Consider the following 22,624-nt stretch of genomic DNA (forward strand, 5'->3'; position numbering starts at 1 on the left):
CTCATCTTCATCTTCCAATCAAACTCCTTCCACATATTACTATTGATACCCTTATGACATCCAATGCATATCGTTTCCCATTCTCCATCCTCAATTATAATATTTAACTCCAATTCCCATTTATTCTTTATAAAAAGTATTGTCTACTGTATCCAGCAACAGATTTCTGTATATATGGGAAACATGCTTTTTGTTGGGGAGCTGATGTAAACTCCTCTTTAATGCACAGCTGCAGTCACAGTACCTGGTCTAAGAAGCCGTAGAGTCGGACGGTCCTCTCGATGTTCTGGCCTGCGGTTTTGACCCGCTGAGAGAAGTCCTGAAGATGGGCCCAGAAAGAGTGAACTTTGACCTCATAGGCCTGGAGGTCAGCTGACGACACGTCGCTCCAACACTCCAGACGACTCAACAATGCCTCGCCTCGTCTACAGTGCTCCTACAAAGAGGAAGAAGAAGAAGAAGAAGAAGAAGAAGAAGAAGAAGAAGAAGAAGAAGAAGAAGAAGAAGAAGAAATGACTGCTGATCCGTATGTGTCTGTTTCTCTCTGTCTGTCTCTCTCTCTTTCTCTCCCTCTCTCTCTGTCTGTGTCTGTCTCTGTCTCTGTGTGTCTCTCCCTTTCTGTTTGTCTCTCTCTCTGTCTGTGTGTCTGTCTGTGTCGTACATATGCAGTCTTGTGGAAGTCTCTGAAGTCCTCTTGTTTTTGGTTGAGCAGCTCCAGAGAGTCCACCGGCTCCTGCAGCATCTTCAGACGAGCCTCCCCGACCTCCTGCAGCCACGAGCTCACCTGGACACACAGAGGCTGAGGTGTAGTTAGGCTGCTTGGTTACATGTAACTAACTGCTTACTGGACAGTTCCTGTTTGTTCTACAGTCTGAAGGAAAATCTGGAGACCCTTCGTCCTCCTTAGGACCATTTCAGCCACCACCACGCTTCCTGTCCCTCTGGACAGTGAGAGGACAGGAGCGACTGATCACATGATGGAACACATTAGAAGATGAGTGAAGGACGTGTTCGTCCTGCTGATGCACAGACTATGAGACGCACACATCTGAGCATACACACACACACACACACACACTCAGACTGACCTCGCTGAACCCCTGCTCCAGGCTCCTGAACTCCTGGATAAAGTGCAGCTCCTGCGTCCTGGAGTTGGACAGCATCACCAGGCGGTGCAGCAGCTCGTCCACCTCGTCATACAGAGCCGCCACCGTCTCCACCGCCGCCCGCCGGTCCTCGGCCACGCCGAGACCACCCTCCTCTCTGCGGAGCCGCGAGAGCGAGGCTCCGCCCTCCTGCTGTAACTGCACCAATCGGCTGTCTTCAAGGATGCTACGCATCAGCGCCTTGTACCTGGCCAACAGCAGCTCGGCATCCTGGGAAAGATGAGAGAGGTTTGCTAATATTAGCTCATGTTCATACCTGCAGTTTGGCTCATTCACACCTGCAGCTGTAGCTCCGGTTCATGTTCACGCTGAGTTATTATGAACAACCCCAGAGGAAGAGTCATGAAGTCACACGGACCTCTCTGCGGCGCCTGTGCGTACCTGAGCTGCAGCAGGTAGAGGTGTGGCCTGCAGGACGTTGATGGTCTTCTTCAGCAGGTGGATGACGTCCTCACACCGGCTGCTCAGCTGCTCCACCCTCTGATGAAGGAAACAACGGTCACCATGAACACCTGCAGGTGAACCCGCTGAAGGTGACAGACTGAGAGCTGAACACATGAACATCTGATCTGCTGTTGGCATCAACGACCAACACCAGCAGTGTGTGTGTGTGTGTGTGTGTGTGTGTGTGTGTGTGTGTGTGTGTGTGTGTGTGTGTGTGTGTGTGTGTTCCTGCACTGACCGATCTGAAGCTGAGCCAGCTGTTCTGACTGAAGCTCACACTCCCTCCAAAGACAACAGGAAGCTGCTGCAGCTCCACCTGTTTGAGAAGAGACTTCAGAGAGCTCAGCAGCTCCACCTGCAACCACCCACCCGAAGACACACACACACACACACACACACACACACACACACACACACACACACACACACACACACACACACACACACACACACACACACACACACACACACACACACACACACACGCACACACACGCACGTCAGTAACCAGCTGATTTGCTAAACATCATGTGAAGCAGAAACCTGGTTTCTGTGATCTCGATCGTGGAGTAGAGACACCTGGTGGATCCACAGGTGACCACAGAGCAGGTAAGTGCAGTGAGTGTGATCAGGTGTTACCTGTGTGGCTGCAGGTTTGTCCACACGAAGAGACGAGTCCTTGTTGACCAGCAGCAACACAGTGTGGACGGAGCCTGGTATGTTCTCCTGCACACACACACACACACACACACACACACACACACACACACACACACACACACACACACACACACACACACACACACACACACACACACACACACACACACACACACACACACACACACACACACACACACACACACACACAGACGTCTTTTAATCCGCCTGCAGCACCACCTTCATCAAAGACGTGGGACAGACACTTGGTCCTCTGAGGATGAGGAGGGTCTGAGGCCTTCACTCTGACTGTCATTGGTCAGGATTCACCTGTTTTCATGTCTCAGTGGTAAGAGAGACGAGCTGAGCATCCAGAGGCTTTTCTCAGGTGGAGTCAGAGATAACCTCCACCTGTCTGACGTGAGCTTCACCTCTAAAAGCCGTTAAAGGTGGGATAATCTGAGATCAATGCTGCCTGAATGTGTTCTGTTTGTCGGGTGTGCAGACAGACAGATGTCCAGCAGGACGTTCAGGAGCCTGTTTCCTGACCAGTCTGCTAACCGTCCCCCCTGCTGGTCAACAACCAATCAGAACGCAGCTGTGTGACGAACAGCGAGCGACCGCCAACTGTTTCTGAGGCCACTAGTGGTTCACGAGCTGAGACACGTTAGAGCTGATCAATACGCTCGTATCAATACCGGATCAGACGATGTGTTTAGTGTCTGTGCACCAACACCTGATCACCTGTCTCTGTGTGACCGAGCAGAGTCATCGAAAAGAAGAAGACACACAGGGACGCCATTGTTCACCACCTCACAGCCAACGGAGTCCAGCTGGAGTCAGCGCTCCTACCCGTTTTCATGTTCCTTTCAGACTCACCTGCAGGGAGCCGAGGGCGGAGAACAGGGCGGGAACAGGAGCAGCACCGCGGGCGTCCACCAGCACCATCAGACCCAACGCTCGCACCTCCTTCCTGTTCCACACAGGAAGTGATGTCAGAGGAGGACCTCTGTAGTGAGTGAGTGAGTGAGTGAGTGAGTGAGTGAGTGAGTGAGTAAGTGGAGCGAGGCGGGCGGGCGGGGCTTGTACCTGAGGGTGGAGGTGTAGTAGAGCAGCAGGCGGAGCAGCTCTGCGCTGTCACAGTCGGGGTTCGACCACACGGAGCTGCCGGCGCAGACCGTCAGCAGAGCTCGTCCACTTCTGTCTCTGGTTCCTGCAGACAGACGCAGAGGAGACACTGAGGACAGGACGCTCCTGATCCACTTCCTTTACACCTGACGATGCCTTCACAGACATCAGGACACTCAGCCGTTCATAGTAAGACTGACTCTGAGCTTAAACAGCTGCTCTTCACCGTGTCTGCTGCTGCTGTGACGAGAAGACATCTGATCAGATCTATTATTGATTAGAAATCAGTGAATGGACATGAAACAAAAAGCGACTGATGATCAGAGGCTGTAGAGAACGTCTGCGGTTACACAGAACAAACTGTGACGTCCCCACAGGGACAGACACATGGACACGGCTCAGCTTCTGACGCCTGGAGCAGAACCCTGCTCCAGATTCCAGTCTGGGTCCACTCCGGGTCCTGGTTTAGTGAAGTCCACTTGAGGTTTGTGTTCTTCTCACCTGGCAGACAGAGAGCTCCAGAGCTCAGCAGCACGTTGTAGAAGCTGGACTGGGAGGACTGGCTGGACTGGGAGGACTGGCTGGACTGGGAGGACTGGCTGAGCCGCACTGGCTCCAGCTGTGGAAAGGCCGCCGGTAGTTCTGGTTCTGTTGGACTGGGACCAGTTGACAGCCTGCCGTGTGACTGGACAGGAGGCAGCTCACTGCTGAGGCCTGTGGACAGACGACACACAAAGACTGACTCACCTGTAGGACATTCAGACACAGCTGTGAAGACACGGATTGAAACCTCTAAGACAACAAGTCCACAGGAGCTTCAGAGCAGCTCCGCAAACCCATCAAACATTATGAAGAACCCCCAGTAACCACTCCAGTATGACCAGTGTGAACAGTTAGAACAGAAGGTGAAGTGTATGTGTGAGAGACAGGGAAGAGGAGGAAGAGGAGGAAGAGGAAGAGGAGGAGGAGGAGGAGGACTAATTCAGCCAAGCAGAAGAGGAGGAGGATGAGGAGGAGGAGGTGATGAATGAGGAAACAAAGAGTCTGATGGTTTGTGGAATGAAAGGCAGGAGGAGAAAAAGATCGAGGAGGAGAAACGGGTTTCTGTACCTTCAGTCTGAAGCTCTGCAGCTCTTCCTCCACCAACCTCCTCTTCCTGCTCCCCCTCCCCCTCCTCCTCCTCCTCCTGCTTCTCCTGTCCATTTTCAGACTCCTCGGGTGCGGTCCACAGTGAGTCTGGATCCACAGCCGCCACGGCGGACTCTCCACACTCATCGGTGTGCGTGTGTGCTGCCTTTTCAGAATAAGAGTCCTCAGTGTGTGTGTGTGGAGTGTTTTCTGAATAAGAGTCCTCAGTGTGTGTGTGTGGAGTGTTTTCTGAATAAGAGTCTTCGGTGTGTGTGTGTGCAGTGTTTTCAGAAAAAGAGTCCTCAGTGTGTGTGTGTGCAGTGTTTTCAGAATAAGAGTCCTCAGTGTGTGTGTGTGGAGTTTTTTCAGAATAAGAGTCCTCAGTGTGTGTGTGTGGAGTGTTTTCTGAATAATAGTCTTCGGTGTGTGTGTGTGCAGTGTTTTCAGAATAAGAGTCTTCGGTGTGTGTGTGTGCAGTGTTTTCAGAATAAGAGTCTTCAGTGTGTGTGTGTGGAGTGTTTTCAGAATAAGAGTCCTTGCTGTGTGTGTGTGGAGTGTTTTCAGAATAAGAGTCCTTGCTGTGTGTGTGTGGAGTGTTTTCAGAATAAGAGTCCTTGCTGTGTGTGTGTGGAGTGTTTTCAGAATAAGAGTCCTTGCTGTGTGTGTGCGCTGTGGACGTACATGACTCTTTCTCCTCTATGTGTGTTTGTTCACCTCCCCTCTGCTCCTTCTCCTCTCCTCCTCCTCTCTTGTCATCTTTCATCACTTGCTCCTCCTGCTTTCTTTCTTGACTCTGCTGCACAATTATTACCTGAACCTCCTCTTCTACCTCCACCTCCTCTACTCCCTCCTCCTCCTCTAACTCTCCCTCTGTCTCTTCACTTTCATCATCCTCCTTCCTTTCTCCTGCCTCCTCAGCAGTGTGTGTGTGCAGCAGTAAATCTTTATCCCCTTTACACTCCTCTTCACCTTCATCGACTGACACTATCATATCATGTTTTCCTTTCTGCCTCACCTCTGCCTCCTCCCTGTCTTCCCCTTCCTCCTCCTCCTCCTCCTCCTTGTCTCTCTCAGTGTTTGGCTTCAGACTCCTGCCTGAATCAGTACCTTCAATCTGACTGCTGGAGGTCCCCACGACATCAGGAGGAGCGGAGGAGGAGGAGGCAGAGGTGGGTGAGATGGGAGTGAGGACGACAGGTGCACAGGAGTCACGATTGAGGTTCTCCTCAAAGAGCCTGGAGCAAAGCCCCACCTCCACACTGGGCCAGGAGGAGCGTGTGGGGCCAGCGGTTTTGGGTGTGTGTGTGTCTGTGTGTGCGTGTGTGGTGGTGTCAGTATGTGTGTGTGCTGTGGTGTGTGTGTCTGTGTGTATGTGTCGCTGTGCGTCAGTGTGTGCTGTGGTGTGTGTGTGTCGCTGTGCGTCAGTGTGTGTGTGTGCTGTGGTGTGTGTGTGTTGCTGTGCTGTGGTGTGTGTGTCTGTGTGTGTGTGTCGCTGTGCCTCGGTGTGTGTGCTGGTCCTGGCTCGGAGCTGCTGGCTGATGGACTGGGTTAAGGAGCCTTTCTGAGGGGAGAAGCGAGGCAGCGGGAGCTCCGTCAGCTCCACGTACTCGCCCTCCGAGTCCTCGCCCTCGCTGCTCGCTGGTGATTGGTCAGTTTTTGCTGCGGATGGGAGGAGCATTGCGGTTTTAGAGTCTCCACAGAGTTTGTGCGATGTGTGAATTAACACGTCTCCGCCCTTAACAGATGACTCCCTGTCTTCCTTCAGGGAGGTCCGGGGCCGCCTGATGAACTGTGGGTAGACCAGGTCCTCCCAGGGGACCCTGAAGACGTCTCCGTGGGCAGATAGGAGGCAGCGCTCCAGCCTGGACGCTCCTCGCCGCTCCCTCTCACCGTTGACAGAGTCCAGCCAGGCCATGCTGAAGAGGGAGCGCAGAGCTACCTCCGACACCTCCTGCTGCTCCACATGACGGCTGCCGGCTGACACGCTGCACAGGAGCAGGCAGGGGCAGGAGGTAACAGCGCTCCTGCAGGAGGCACCGTATGTTCGAGAAGGAGGTGGAGCAGCTGCAGCAGCAGGAGCAACCAGCAGGTAGAAGTCTCCTGGACGGAGGAGGCGCTGGTCCAGAGGACAGAGCTGAACCACTACCTTCTCATGGACGCACAGAGGCCATCCCTCATGACGAAACACCACACCACAGTACTGCATCTGAGGAGGAGGAGGAGGAGGAGGAGGAGGAGAGAAGAGAGGACAGGAGGAGAGAAAAGGACAGGAGGAGAGAGGAGGAGGACCAGGAGAGAAGAGCAGGAGGGCGGGAGGAAAGAGGGCAGGAGGAGAGAGAAGGAGAGAAGAGAGATGAGAAGGAGGAGAGATTAGGGTGAGCAGCTTGTCAACACCCTGAAGTCCACCTGCTGCCCTGAAGCTCCAGCTGCTGAGCCAATCAGACGCCTTTCACCACCAGCAGCCTCACGTTTCTGCTCACTGACAGCCAATCAATAGAGCAGCCAGGTGACAGTCACCTTAACCAAACATGACACATTGGCCAATCACAGCCAGTATCCAAAAGGCAGGACCAGACACGACCAGAGAGAGCGAGAGAGTCACTGACTCCATGCGGGTTCAGGTGAGTTTATGTCTGAGAGGACCAGCAGGTGTCCACCTTGTGTCTGACTGATGATTGACAGAGTCTAAGCTGTCCTGGTCTCAGGTTGTCAAAAGCTTTATGGAAACTCTACAGACAGGATGGACTTGAACTACTCACACAGGCATTTTGCTGGAGCTTCACTAAGAGCTGCTTTGCAGGCAGCAGGAAGTGGATCAGGTAGTGCAGGCCGTCTCCTCCGTAGCAGCCCTCCACCACGCTGAGGACCTGACAGAGGACAGTCGAGGATGTGGCCTGGAAGGGCGGGTAGAGGGCGGACAGAGCGGTCTGGATGCAACGGTCCAAAGATTCAGAGTCCTGAGAGGAAGAGGACAAAGAACGGTGAGTCAGACTTCAACGGGTTCAGCTGCACTGAACTCTGCACTCAGGTAACGCTGCATTTAGTCCTTCACCAAGACTAAGACCTGTGACTGTTCTAGAGTCCAACTCAACCAATCAGACGGTGTCTCACAATCAGTGAGAGTTCAGGTCAAAACTGAGGAAACAGAGAGGATGACGATAAGTTCAGATGGTTTCAGGACAATTTAAACCATCTTATTCAAGATTTAAGATTAACTTTGATTCAGAGATCCTGAGAAGAAACTGTGTGCGTGCGTGCGTGCGTGCGTGCGTGCGTGCGTGCGTGCGTGCGTGTCTGAGGCTTCATGTTAGTCCAGGGTTAGTTAGTCTCAGCTTAAATGACAGCTGAACAAAAACAGAAAACAAGGTTAGCACTGAGGACGTGTGTGTGTTTACAGGACACACAGCTGCACAGAGTCAGACCTGGTCTGAACGTCAGACAGGAATGGTCCGCAGACTCAGATCCACCAATCAGACCCTCCAGAGCCACAGACTGATACAGCTGAGCCTCCACAGAGGCCTGCAGCGCCCTCTGCTGCCATCTTTCTGCATGTCAGCGTCCATGTTGCTGCTCGCTGGTGATCTCAGACACTCTGACACGCAGCCAACACACCTCTGATCAGCACGTGTTTGTTCTCTGAGAGCGCCGGGCTAACCGCCGAGGGCGCGCCCAGGAGGCCCTGGAGGTGCGGCCGGGAGGCCCCGTCTACAGCAGCGAAGACAGGCTGTAACTGGACCCGCTGGTGTGGGGACAGCACTGACTGGTCAGGTAAAAATATCATGGGGCACACGTGGTCTGGCTCCAGCCTGCTGAGACCTCTGAGTGAGGTCACGAACTGTTTTATCCTCCCTCTGTTTCTGTTGCCACATGAGTGCAGCCTTCCTCCTCCTCCTCCTCCTCCTCCTCCTCCTTCTCCTCATCTTCCTCTCTAATGACTGACAGAAGCTGAGGCTCTGCACATCAAAGCCCGTTTCAGCCAAAATGTCCTTATTTCATCAGTCCTCTGTGACTGTCTCTCAGAGCAGAGTCACTGTCAAACTGCACATATGACTGAAGACAAGCACACCTGGACGAACACCTGCCCGCCACAGCTCCCACGCACGCCGCGTACAGGCGACCTGTGCATCTTCACTTTGTTTGTCCTTCTGAAACTTTTCTGTTACAACTCGTCTGCTGTGGTGCGTTCAGGGTAGGGATGTCCCAATCCGATCACGTGATCAGACATCGGGGCCGATCATGTGACTGCAGACTCGATCGGATCGGATGTTATGTTCCGATCAGGTATCGGATAAATAATATATATACATATGTATATTTATTGTTATTTTTAATCACATTTACAATATATGGGCTAGTGATTAAAAATAAATGAGAATAAAATAGTATTTATTAACCACCAACATTTACAGGCCAGTCTGTGTCTGTGACAGACGCCACTGAACGGCGCATGCGCAGCACGCAGCAGTTTGTTTTGAAGCTCGGGATCTCGAGAGGCGGGAAGGACAAAGCTGCTTTTAACACCACAAACTTGATACGACGCCTCAACACACTGCACTGCAGTTTACAGTACACTCACAGAGAATACGAGGTAGGAGTGCAGTTCCAAAAGGCACGATGCTGGCCTTAGGCTACGATAACAGTCACTTTTATTTGCTCATTTGTTTGCATTTGATATTTTGATGCCTATTTTAAGTTAAGCAGCTTTTTGTTTCAATACTAGACTATTGAGTCTTTATACCATGGTCTGGGTGAATACTCCATTCTGATTGGCTGCAGGGTGTCCATTAAAAAGTGTTGTGGACAACTATAAAAAAATTTCCGGTCAAATAGCCTGATCGTTCTAAATTACTGCGCTGGCTCAAACGCTAGTTGGTAACCGTGGCAACAGAAACATTCTGAGAACATTCTGTGGCCAGAGCCGGTTACCTTGGCAACGCGTCACAACGAGAGATATTAAATAGTCCACTCAGCCGCTTCCTGTGAAAACAGAAAAAAACAACATTAACGCATTAATATTTGATTTAATATTTATTTGTTTCGTAAGTGACCATGGTGTAAGCGGGATAATGCCCTTCGAGGTGTCCTTTATCAGAAATGAAAGCGAAGTCCATTCATTCGAGTCGGTCGCTTCGCATTGGACGGTTCACCCCTCCGCGTCATCCATTCATTTCTTTACTTAATGTTCTTTACTTAATATTCCTAATGTGAAGAAAAATGTATTTTATTTCTGTGTTCTGTTCTGACTTGAGACTGTAATTCAAGCTACCTCATAGAAGTTTACAATACACTGCACTGCATGCATGCACAATTGTGCATAAGTGTTATATGTTAATATAAGAGCCATTGGTAAAAAAAATAAAAATAAAAATAAAAATAAGGGACATCCTGGACCTTATTCTTTGCTCTTAGTTCGTTTCATAATGTTTTATAGAAGTATCAGATCGGGACTCGGCATCGGCAGGTACTCAAAATCAAATGACTCAGACTCAGGGGCAAAAAACGTGATCAGGACATCCAGTTCAGGGACAACGGGTTTCCCGGTCTCAGCCCTTCACACATGCACAGACGTGACCTGGAGGAGAAGCCGCGCTTTAACCACTCAAACCATGGTCCACTCTGGACACGCTCCAGACCTGACTCTGTGGACCGTGTCCATGTGAGAGAACGACTTCGCAGTAAACTGGGCGTGACAGGACTTGATAATACTGGAGGTCCTGATTCAGAGACTAAAACTCATGAACTGAAACAGGAAATTAAAGCGATGGTCAGGAGGTCAGGTGACCATCAGACGCTGACGTCACCGCCGTCGGTGTGAAAGGACCAGTGTCCCTCATTCATAATGCAGTCCGTCTGTTAACAGCACCTTAAAGTCCAGAGCTCAGAGGACAGCAGCTGACTACAGGACGGACGGCAGACAGCATGTCCATTGGACAGACTGTCTTCGGTGGAGATCAGCTGATCAGCTGGCAGTTTGCTTTCATTCAGCGTCGAGCTGAACGTTCTGGAAGTGACTCAGATGAGCAGCATTCACACAACAGCTGGCAGCCAAATGCTGCTCTGAAGCCAATATTAGCAGCAGGAGATCAGATGACAGGGGGGGCGGGGGGGGGGCATGATGACCCACACACACCACCTCAAACTGTTGATGCAAGCAAAGACACAAGTTCTTTTGGCTCAGAGTGAATTTCACACTGTCATTAACAGATGAATACACAAACTGTGGCGGACGGACAGACAGAAGGACAGTGTCCTCGTCCTTTAGATTCTCTGGACGGTCCCAGTCTGACTCTTCTGCATCATCTGAACTCATCACAACACTTTGAGCTAAATGTTTAATCCAAACCAGCGAGTCCTGGTGTGTGAGACACGTCCAGCATGTCTTCAGGACAAAGACGTCCACACTAAACAAGACAGGAAACAAAAGTTTAATAAAACCAGTCAGCTGACCGTGCTGATCAGCTGAGCACCACCAGGAGGAAATTAAGAACGCTTTGAACATTTCAGCTCCAACACGCCAACGAAACCACAGTCACACGTTCTAAACGACGACAACAACAACAAAGATAACAACAACAAAGACAACAAAGACGACAACGATGACAACAAAGACAACAACAACAAAGACAACAATGACAACAAAGACAACGACGACAACAACAAAGACAATAACAACGACAAAGACAACAACGATGGCAACGACAACAAAGACAACAACAAAGACAACAACACCAAAAACAACAACAATGACAAAAACAAAGACAACAACAACAAAGACAAAAACAACACCAAAAACAACAACAAAGACAACAACAACAACAAAGACAACAACAACGACAACAACACCAAAGACAACAACAAAGACGACAACAATGACGACAACAACAACAAAGATAACAATAACAATGAAAACAACAAAGACAACGACAAAGTCAACAACAAAGACAATGACAAAGACAACAACAACACCAAAAACAACAATGACAAAAACAAAGACAACAACAACGAAGACAACGACAAAGACAACAACACCAAAAACAACAAGAACAACGACAACAAAGACGACAACAACAACGAAGACACCAACAAAGACAACGACAACAACGACAACAAAGACAACAATGACAACAACGATGGCAACAACAACAACAAAGACAAAGACAACAACAACAAAGACAACAACGATGGCAACAACAATGACAAAGACAACAACAACACCAAAGACAACAAGAAGACCAAAAACAAAAACAACAATGACAAAAACAACGACAACAAAGACAACAACAATGACGACAACAATAACAACAAAAACAACAATGACGACAACGAAAACAACAAAGACAACGACAACAAAGACAACAACAAAGTCAACAAAGACAACAACAAAGACAACGATGACAACAATGACGACAACAACAATAACAACAATGACAACAACAACGACAACAACGAAAATAACAATGACACGTTTCCAGTCAGATCTGTGTCCTGATGAACTGGACACCAACTGCAAATGAAGCATGAAGGAATTCAATGATGCTTCATTCTGTTGTCTCTGTAGACAGGACGGCAGAGCGTGCGTGCGTGCGTGCGTGCGTGCGTGCGTGCGTGCGTGCGTGCGTGCGTGCGTGCGTGCGAAAAATAAAAATATGGGAAATCAGGGTCAATGACATCTAGGATTGGGAGGTAATCCGGTAATAAGGTATCCCGCAGTATCTAAAAATAGCAACGGTATCAGTTTCATTACCATCATTAAAAAAATGCTGCGCATATAGGTCTATAGGGGTCCAACATAACTGTAGCATCTTCATAACAAAAATGAAGTCCACTCCGTTCAATGCATCTGGTTGAATTTTTACTTGAGAAAAAGGTGAAAGGAGGCAAAATTACATGTTAAAAAAATGAACCTGAGCAGTTTTACAGATGTTTTAACACAGGTATGTCCAGGCGCTCATATGGGCGCGTCTGAGCAGAGGACCGTTATCTCGTCCAAGCACGTGTTTCGTTTGGGTGACAATGCTTGGTAGAGGCTTTTAACTGAGTTTCTCCCCATCATTCTGGTATGCTACAAGTTAGGATTGGTGCTTCGTTGCGTGAGCATTGACCGTCTGAACTGCACGCAGATTTTTAAGAAGAAGAATTTCCTTTATTCGTCACATTTTATACACAACATGCAGTTGAGGAGGTACTGTACACTGACATGCGTGTATATTCATGCCATGCATGAAATTCAATCCCGCTATTTGACCCATCCGTGGTCAGTCCTTCCTCCACGGCAGACCAGGAGCGGTGGGCTGCCAGTCGACCAGCGCACAGGGACCAGTTCCTTTTCATCACCCCAGGTGAACACGGGGAGAACATGCAAACTCCTATTTTTCCTCAAGCAGCAGGCACCAAAGGCATGGTGGAGGACACGCCCAGCACCCACAGCGAGATTCGAACCGGGGACCTTCTGGCTGTGAGGCGACAGTGTTACCACCGAGCCACCGTGCCACCTAATTAGTCACGGTAATACCGTATACACCGGGAAAACGTGGGGAAAGTTTGACGGTATCAACGACAACACACACAGGAATGACAGAGTATAGAAATGTGAGGATTATAGTATTAAGACTGCAGCTCTGCCTTGGTTTAGAGAGAGTGAGGAGGGTGAGGAGGGTGAGGAGAGTGAGGAGAGTGAGGAGGGTGAGGAGGGTGAGGAGGAGGCACATCAAAGCAGGCTGGCTGAGGTTCCCATGGGAGAGCGAGTGAGGCCACCCACTGTGAGCCTGCTGAATAATAACTTCATTATCCTCCACAGAGCAGACTTTAGCAATGAAGCACATTCACTTCACTCGTCTTCAGCTTTAGAACCTTCACTGACGGAGACAAAGCTTCACTTCTGACATCACTGACAATTCAAAGGGCCAATGAGAGGGAGCTCAGAGGTCAGAGGTCAGAGCAGAGGACGTACAGGTCCCTCCTGCAGTCAGAGAGAGCACATTTCCAGACTGAGTGCTGAGCTCTGACGGGTTTCATCTCATCGTTTGGACGTGTAACTCTATTACCATAGAAACAAACATGGAGACAGTGTGTCTGTCCACAGTCAAACACGAGCAAGACTGCTGAGCGGAGACCAGGACAATGTCTCAGAGACCAGACAAACCTGATGAAGAGTGTCAGTCAGGTATTATCGAGGTGAGGCTGCACACATGAAGACACACAGGACATTACAGCCGGGGTCCATCCTGTGTCTCCAGACGTGTCCACAGTCTCTTTGTGTTATCAGGTTAATCTGACACGAAAAGCTTGACATGACGATTTAAACGGGGACACAATTGAGCCAATCAGAGAGCAGGCTTGTCTGACGCCTTGTGAAACACCAGACAAAGGCAGTGTGTGTGAATGTGTGTGTTTGCTGTCTAATCATCCAGATGGAGCCTTTAAACTAATCCAATCTCTCAGGTTCTGCCTGTTTCAGTGAACTGTCTCTGGAGCCTCCATCTCCCTGGAGGACATGATTCATCCACCCGACCGCTCAGCTGACTGCTGATGGAAAAACCAGTTCCTGCTGGGCGTGGAGGACGAGGGCGCAGCACTGACAGGGACACTGTCAGCTCCGCTCAGACGGGATCCCTCAGGCTGGCGGTTTTTGGACATCATGCGCCAATATTCTGATATAAATAGAAGACACAGACGTTTGTCTGAGGCGTCCTCTGAGTCTTCAACCAATCAGACCAGAGGATGGGTCAAGGTTCCCGGACAGCACAGGTCATGACCTGGTCAGTAACCCATCATGGTGACACAGCACGGGGAGGGAGGGGCTCTAAAAGGCAGCGGGACCACAGGAGGCATGACCTTTGAACCCCTCTCACTCACATTCACTCACACTCAATCACACACACACACACACACACACACACACACACACACACACACACACACACACACACACACACACACACACACACACACACACACACAGTGTGATCTGATGTCTGTATTTATCTGAATCTGAATGAAAGACAGAAAAAGCTGCAGATGCTGACTCGTCTCTGAGACACTTGTTGGATTCATCCTGGGAGTTCACCTGAAGGAGGTCTGCAGGTGGACGGGGTCTGTGTCAGTCTGGATTGGTCGGGTGTCTCAGGTCTTGTCTGTCTCCTCGGTGTGAATTCAGTCTAAAGTCGTTTCTGAGCCTCAGTTTTTGGACATTTTTGTCTTTAACACGAGCAGATGTTTGCAGACACACTGCCGGCCTCAAACATCAATCACCCCTGACTGTAATCTGAACACACACACACACACACACACACACACACACACACACACACACACACACACACACACACACACACACACACACACACACACACACACACACACACACACACACACACACACACACTGACTGTTGTCGCTGCAGCTGGGAGATAAAACCATGTCCTGTTTATCTCTCTGTTGTGTTGCAGTGATGTGGTGAGCCAATGAGCTTCACCCTCCAACAAAACAGCCTGTTTTCAAACACGGGACACTTTCATCTGAGACACACCAGCAGACCAGAGACACCCCGTATCTGACGCGTCTCTGGAAACCTCTGGTGTCTCCTGGTGTCTTCTGGAGACCTCTGGAGTCTCCTGGAGACCTCTGGTGTCTCTGGTGTCTCCTGGAGACCTCTGGTGTCTCCTGGAGACCTCAGTTTTCTTCATTATTCTGATGAACGATGTCCACAGGTAACAGGAGTCCCATGTGAAAAGGACTTTTGTCTCAGGGAGTTCCACCGGTGTTGTTTTCCGTCTGTCTGATCTCATTTGGTTCCCGTGTCTCCTCTCATAATGAAGGCGCTTTGTTCTCGTCCACAGACTTGTTTCCGCGTCTCTTTGTCTTCTACCTGCTGCAGCCTGTTTGAGGACAGACACGTTCTTCCCACAGGGATCACAGTTTGCCTGATCTTATCTCCCTCCATGAATGAAGTGTAGGAATGAAGGCTGAACAGCTACAGGACGAGCGTGTCTTTACTGTGGACGTCCCAGCAGTAAACCAATCACAGCTCTGAGAGGACACCATGTGTGAGATGAGACATGAGATGAGACAGACAACAGGCGGGGACTTGTCCTCAGGTCACAGGTTCTGCGCTGTCAGAGCTGCACAGACAGACGTCGGATCAGATCATTATGAACACCATGAATCCAAAGTGTGAGACACAACGTCCTCTCTGACTTCACAGCCACAGAGCTCAGAGTCTCACCAGCAGCTGAGGACATTGTTGAGTCAAAGCTCAGTTTTAGGTGAGACCTGGACCGAAGCTGAAACAGAGGACCTGAACCGGCTGAGTCTAACCTCTTTGTCTCTGCCTCCTCTGGTGTGTTTTCACAGGACTTCACACCTTCACGAGAGCCAGCAGCAGCTGGGGGACGTCCGTCCATCCGTCCATCCCACACAAACACAAACCTCTCACCATCAGGGTAAGAGAAAGACGTCGGGCGCCAGCTGGGACAGACAGTGCAGAGCGATGACCTTGACATGCAGACAGTTTCTACAACAGCAGATCGGGTTTGAGTGTTTCTGTTAGACGCTGAGACACAGAGACTGGACGAGTCGCGATGGCGCTCAGTGAGACAGACCCAGCTGTGCAGGAGGCAGACACAAAGAGCCTGACGTGAAGGACACTCCACGAGGGTCTCTGTAGGAATAAAGAGGTAACGTCTCGGCCCCTCTGGGACCTGCTGTGACTTAAGCGCCGAGCTAATCTCCACCCGTGAGGTGAGACGTCAGCCGGACCACCTGAAGGAGTCCAAACTGAGGTGACTGAACAGACGAGCAGCTGGAGGGACGTTTGGTCCTCATGTCCCTCCACATGACAGGACACCACACACACAGCTGACTGTGTGTTCATTGGTTCCAGTTCAGTCAGCTGTTCATGTCCACAGAGACATTTTTATCTGAACCAAACACAGAGCTTTTGTACTTTAAGCCCCTTCGTCCTTCGTAGGATGTCTTCTGGCTTTCAATCAGACACACATAACATTTAGAGGCGTGCAGTCATCAACACGCTTTCTGTCACCGCACACTGAAGTGGGTCACTGGGTTTAATGGTCTTTAACGGGTGTTAAATTCAGGTGCTGGGGGGAGGGGTGGAGTGTTTTCCCAGACGTGTGTGTGTGTGTGTGTGTGTGTGTGTGTGTGTGTGTGTGTGTGTGTGTGTGTGTGTGTGTGTGTGTGTGTGTGTGTGTTTGTGCGTGTGTGTGTTTTTGGGGTGGTGGTTCAGGTTTCAGGCAGGCTGCAGCAAGAAGACAGAACATAAAAGTCTCTTCTGGATCTGCAGGACACTGGACACTCTGGAGTCTGACACCAGGACTTTGGAGTCCATCGCCCTGGGACTGTCCCATCCCAACAACACAGCACCGAACGCCAAGGACAATGGACACATCCTGTCACTGACCAGTCCTGAGAGACGTCCTCTTTGAGAGAAATCAAAGCCAAGTTTCTGGGTGAGCTCCTTTCCCTGACATCTGAGCCATGAAGCAGCATGAAAACAGCGTCCATCAGGACGACAGACGCCCAGTAGGTCAGTGTGTCAAACATGAGACAGATGTCCAGCCACTCACAGACCTCTTCCTGTCTGCAGACTCCACCTGAAAGCAGAAGCTCACATCATTGTCCTCCAGCAAACACAAAAACCTGTCAGTTGACGTGTTGATGAGAGGAAGGTTACAGCCTCCTCATCCTCCACTGAACTGATGTTTTCAGCTCTTCACTGAGGAGACGTTTGAGTCACATGATTCATGTCTTTTCTTTGTTTTTTGGTGCTGTTCCTCACAGCTAAAGCAGAGCTGCAGCTTCCAGGTGTTTCTGAGTGTAACCTCATCAAAGCCTCCCCCCGTCAGTCTGAGTCCATTATCAGACTGCTGTGAACATTCCTGCAGCCCCCCCCCCACACCGCCCCCCGCTTTCACCCAGCAGCCCCTCAACAAGTCCAAACACCACTGATTTACCATCTCTGAGGAAAAGCCTGAACATGTCCTGCTTCCATCAGTGACAAGTCTCTCGTCTTTGTCTCTGTGTTTGGAACACTGAGTGCTGCTGCAGGCGTCCACAGACTGAAAGTCGTCTCCTTCATGCCGTCCTGCTGTCTTCACACAGCAGCACCTTGTCCTCCACCAGCAGATGCAGTGGGGACGTGCACAAGGAGCCTGAAGGAGGTTTGTGTCTGGCCTCGTCAGAGTGGCTGTTTACAGTCAATGATTGGACCTCTGACTGAAAACAGCACCATGCTGAACAATGTGAAGGTCTGTGCTGCTGCCGCTGCCGGCGTGTTGCTACAGGTACAGGTGAGCAGGGCTGGGCGGCGTCTGCATCGTCACCTGTATCACGTTCTACCACCACATGGATTCTACATTACTGTGATTACTGTGATTAAAGTTTTATCAGGAACAATATTGACGACATGCAGGCAGAGGCTACGCTCATCCTCACAGAAATGGAGTTATATCCACGAACCATCACGTCCGCCATGACAACACTGAGTGCAGGAAGAAGAAGAAGTGAAGGTCACACAGCGAGCAAAGTCTGTGACTGGCTTCAAGAACCAACAAACACCTTCAGCTACTGTCACCATGTGAGGAAGAGGAGAACCAGTGGATTAATGGTGCCCAGAACAACATAAACAACAACAGCTGGAATGCTAACAGTTCTAAAGCTATCGGCTAATCTTTTCACTGACTGCTTTGAGGGTCAATGCAAAACAGGATTCACTTCAATCCTGAAGCTCAAGGACGATCGACGCCGATTTCAAACGTACAACCTGTAAATTTGGACTTCTTCACGTTGCTTAATGTTTATTCTGCTGGTCAGCCTGGCCAATGTGCCACTAGCGCATCCTGAAGCTAAAGTGGCTGCAGCGCCTCTTGCAGACCGACATGCTGGAGCAGAGCTGGAGTGTTTCATATCTTAACTGAAGTGCAGTCAGACTGTCCGTCCAGCTCTGCAGAGCTCAGTCCTCCAATCAGCTGACAGGGCCGAAGGTGACTGAAGGGGTTAAGTACGATAAGCCAGGTCAGTGACATCATTAACATGATGGCATTACATCACACGGGTCAATCAATCAATGAGGACACCTTCAGCTGCAGCCCTGAAGGCATCATGGCAAAGCAGCGAAGGACGATGACTCTGAGGACATTAATTTGACATCTGAGCCGACAAATAAAGACTCAAAACAAAGAGTTTACAAAGAGGTGAGACGCTCTGGTTGCTATGATACAGTGAATGTCCCCGGTGTGGGATCAATAAAGTCTTATCTTATTTAATCTTATCTTATAGTATTAGTGGATGTGCTGCAGGACTTTACAGACAGCGAGTGCACAGGACAGAGGACTGTTCTGGACGGAGGGGAGGCTGAAGCAGGGACAGGACAGACTGGCCGGTCTACGAAACGTCTCAGCGAGTCCCGCTGTCCGGTTCCAGAGATGACCCTGGATCAGGACGTGGTTTGAAGAGAAGGGACTGAACCAGTTCAGAGACTCATCGATTGACCAACTGCAGCACATCATCGCTCAACGTGAAGATCAATAAGACACTATTGATCCACACCAGGGACATTAAGTAGAGACACTAAAGCAGAAGCAGTGACGCTGACTGCAGACTGAGGACAAGAGGTCACCTGTCTGTGGGAAGACAACTTCACCCGTCCAACATGTCTGAGTTCGTGTTCAACATGTCACACACCCAATCACATGCTGTCTCCATGGTAACAGGACGGACTGGATGCTTGCGTGTGTGTGTGTGTGTGTGTGTGTGTGTGTGTGTGTGTGTGTGTGTGTGTGTGTGTGTGTGTGTGTGTGTGTGTGTGTGTGTGTGTGTGTGTGTGTGTGTACAGTCTCTCTTCTTTCTGTACGATCGTCCATGACAGTGAAAAGCAGCCTCTGTGTTTCTGCTGAAATCTGTTGATCAGTTTCAGTCCAGTAATCAATAAGAGAGCAGGAGGAGCTGAACTGTGAGGCTTTAACAGCGCTCAGATGACAATCAGAGGCTGATTCAGTGTAGACCTCAACGTCCTGCCATGGAGGGAGCTGAGGCCACGTGGACAGATCAAACCATCAGCGGTCATGAGAACAGAAGACAGTCCAGACCAGCAGCTCTCATTGGCTCTGTGTCTTTACCGTCCACATGGTCACAGCAGGACTGAGACAACACGTACAGGAATCATCACTGTGTAAAAATACTGCAGCGAAGTCCCAAATTCAGCCTCCTGAGTCCTGATTCCACCGTCTGCAGCACCGAGCTGCTCAGCTCCGCCATGTTTTCAGAGCTGCTGCATCACTTCACCCGTTTCCCCCGAACCCACCCGAACCCACTGGAACACACCTGAACCCAGCTGAAAACACCTGAACACACCTGAACACAGCTGAACGCACCTGAACACACTTGAACCCACTGGAACAAACCTGAACCCAGCTGAAAACACCTGAACACACCTGAACACACCTGAACCCAGCTGAAAACACCTGAACACACCTGAACACACCTGAACACACCTGAACCCAGCTGAAAACACCTGAACACACCTGAACACACCTGAACCCAGCTGAAAACACCTGAACACACCTGAACACACCTGAACACACCTGAACACACCTGAACCCAGCTGAAAACACCTGAACACACCTGAACACACCTGAACACACCTGAACACACCTGAACCCAGCTGAAAACACCTGAACACACCTGAACACACCTGAACCCAGCTGAAAACACCTGAACACACTTGATCTGAGCTGGACTGTCAAACACACTGTGGGTTTGAAGAGTTTGGACAGACAGCAGGAGACGGCAGAGACGGAGACACCATTAAAAGCACTGTCTCACTGAGTCTCAACGCGTGTTTACAGGTTTCATTTGTTGTTCTTGTTGTTTGTTTCACGGACAGTGAGTCAGCTGTTTCCCTTTCAGGATGAAAAGAAGTGAAGAGAAACTCTGCAGCTCTTCACGCACGCACGCACGCACGCACGCACGCACGCACGCACGCACGCACGCACGCACGCACACACACACACACACACACACACACACACACACACACACACACACACACACCAGGACAAATACTTGAAGAATACACCTTGGGGGAAACCCTACACCCCCTGCAGCCCCTCCCCCACCCAAAAACCTGGCTTCAGCACTCACACACACTCGGGCTCTCACCACACACACACAGCACATGTGCTAAAGCTACAGCTGTAAAGAAGCTACCAGTGTGTGTGTGTGTGTGTGTGTGTGTGTGTGTGTGTGTGTGTGTGTGTGTGTGTGTGTGTTCTTACCATGCTGTGTGCAGTGTTTCGTCTGCTCTTTATTCCAGTTTAAGATCATTTTCTCTCTCTCTCTCTCTCTCTCTCTCTCTCTCTCTCTCGCTCTCTCTCTCTCTCTGTGGTGTGTGAGTGTCTCTCGTCCCTTCAGCTCTGATTCTGCTGTAACAGTGGAGCAGCTCACATGTTAAGCCCCACCCCCCGTGGCTGTCAGTCATTCTCCTGTGGATCCTCCTCCTCCTCCTCCTCCTCCTCCTCCTCCTCCTCTCTGTCTCTCTGCTGGCAGCGTTGTGTCTAACAGGAAGTGAGTCTCTGCTGAAACTTTCTTCACTCGTAGATGTTCTGCTCAACAAATCGTGACGGAGCGAGCAGAACAAATCAAACCTCCACCTTTGTCCTGAGGGTGGCGCTGGAGGGAACAGCTGGAGGGAACCAGCATGAAGAACCACCTGATGACCATGAACATCCACGACTTGCTGTTCGATGGAGCCGGACGGTCACCGCAGTATGAAAGCAGTGTTATGACCCTGGGTCATGTGGTCTGTGCTGTGTGTGTTCTGTTCATCTCAGTTCTCTCTCTCCTCCTCTTCAGTGAATGTGTGTTGCAGGTGGAGTCCTGGGATTGGAGGGTTTGAACCTGACTGAAGCTAGCGGATTGGACAGTCGATCAGGCAGAGGCTATTTAAACTCCAGCTGACAGTAACCGGCCCGTCTCTCCTCTCCCTCTCCAAAGACAGTGAAGCAGCAGTCTTGGCAGTGTAAATCTGTGTGTGATTCAGCGGTGTGGTCGCACGCCCTTTTCCTTTCATTCCTTTCTTTTTCTCTTGATCATGATTTAGGAGCCTAGGTTAGTTTTCTTGTTGTTTATTTGTTTTCTTGATTAGGGCTCAAAGAGATGTTTTGTTTGTTATTTTGGCCATGGTTTGGCTTTGCATTCAATTAAAGTGACCTTTATTTTGGATTTAGTCTGTGCTGCTGATCTTTCTTGGGAGTGGGAAGGCAGGGGGCACACACACACCATGTTATGCCAGGTCCTCCCCTAGACCAGGGACATAACAGCATGAAGAGACAGACTGGGATCAGGGACCTGGACTGATCTGGATTCAGTCCATTGTGAGTCCAGGCTGACACCAGACACCCCCTCCAGGACAGCCATGCTTCTACAGAACTGTTCCGTCTGTCTTCTGTCCCACACACTGTCTGAATACAGGCTCAAAATGTCCATTAAAACTGGACCAATCATCAAACAGAGAGATCACCCAGCGGCACCACTCAAACCAGCGCCGACTTTGGGTTTGTACTGGTTTCCAGGGTGCTGCTGGGAGGCAGTCACTCGTCTCCAGGAGCTGCAATAAGCTGGCAGCGCACAAAGACGGCGGCTGTAAAGAAGTGACACGTTGGATTAAATGGTCCTCCTCGCCCCCCCGTCAGAGGTTTAATGGGAACACTGGGGGCTCTACTGGGTGTCTCTGCTTCCTGTGAGGCTTTTTACAGCACAGACAAGTCCTGTTCTCCTGATCCCAGACCAGCTTCATGGCTCTGAGACTGCTGGTCATCAAGACGCTGGACGTCCATCAACAGGGAGGACGACTTCCTGTCGGCGATGTCACTCATTTCTAATGACCACAGACTGGTTTAACTGGGACTGAACGCTGATCACCTCCACGGACATCAGGACAGCAGGGTTCAGGTACTCCAGACCAATCAGTTGAGGCTAAGCGGACGAGCGACAGGTGAGAATGAGGGAGGAATCAATTATTGAGATCCTTGCAAATTATTTTCCTATGAGCTGATTGGTGGACCGTTTCAGCTCCTTCAGAC

General features: G+C 50.2%; 1 protein-coding gene across 1 annotated transcript in view; it reads right to left on the minus strand.

Annotated features, from left to right (window-relative positions):
* plekhg4 (pleckstrin homology domain containing, family G (with RhoGef domain) member 4) overlaps positions 1–20,894 on the minus strand; it is a 32,787-nt gene extending 11,893 nt beyond the window's left edge. Inside the window, exons 1-13 of the mRNA XM_070961994.1 lie at positions 20,819–20,894; positions 7,286–7,483; positions 5,984–6,732; positions 4,509–5,824; positions 3,900–4,112; positions 3,360–3,483; positions 3,150–3,243; positions 2,250–2,336; positions 1,849–1,965; positions 1,548–1,646; positions 1,089–1,376; positions 662–784; positions 245–436 (exon numbers count right to left, since the gene is read on the minus strand). Of these exons, the coding sequence (XP_070818095.1) occupies positions 245–436; positions 662–784; positions 1,089–1,376; positions 1,548–1,646; positions 1,849–1,965; positions 2,250–2,336; positions 3,150–3,243; positions 3,360–3,483; positions 3,900–4,112; positions 4,509–5,824; positions 5,984–6,732; positions 7,286–7,483; positions 20,819–20,821 (3,603 nt within the window). The 5' untranslated portion in view covers positions 20,822–20,894. The remainder of the gene's footprint in view (positions 1–244; positions 437–661; positions 785–1,088; positions 1,377–1,547; positions 1,647–1,848; positions 1,966–2,249; positions 2,337–3,149; positions 3,244–3,359; positions 3,484–3,899; positions 4,113–4,508; positions 5,825–5,983; positions 6,733–7,285; positions 7,484–20,818) is intronic.
* Positions 20,895–22,624: the final 1,730 nt, after the last annotated feature.

Source organism: Chaetodon trifascialis, chromosome 1 (assembly GCF_039877785.1).
Source record: "Chaetodon trifascialis isolate fChaTrf1 chromosome 1, fChaTrf1.hap1, whole genome shotgun sequence".
NCBI classification, from domain to species: Eukaryota; Metazoa; Chordata; class Actinopteri; order Chaetodontiformes; family Chaetodontidae; genus Chaetodon; species Chaetodon trifascialis.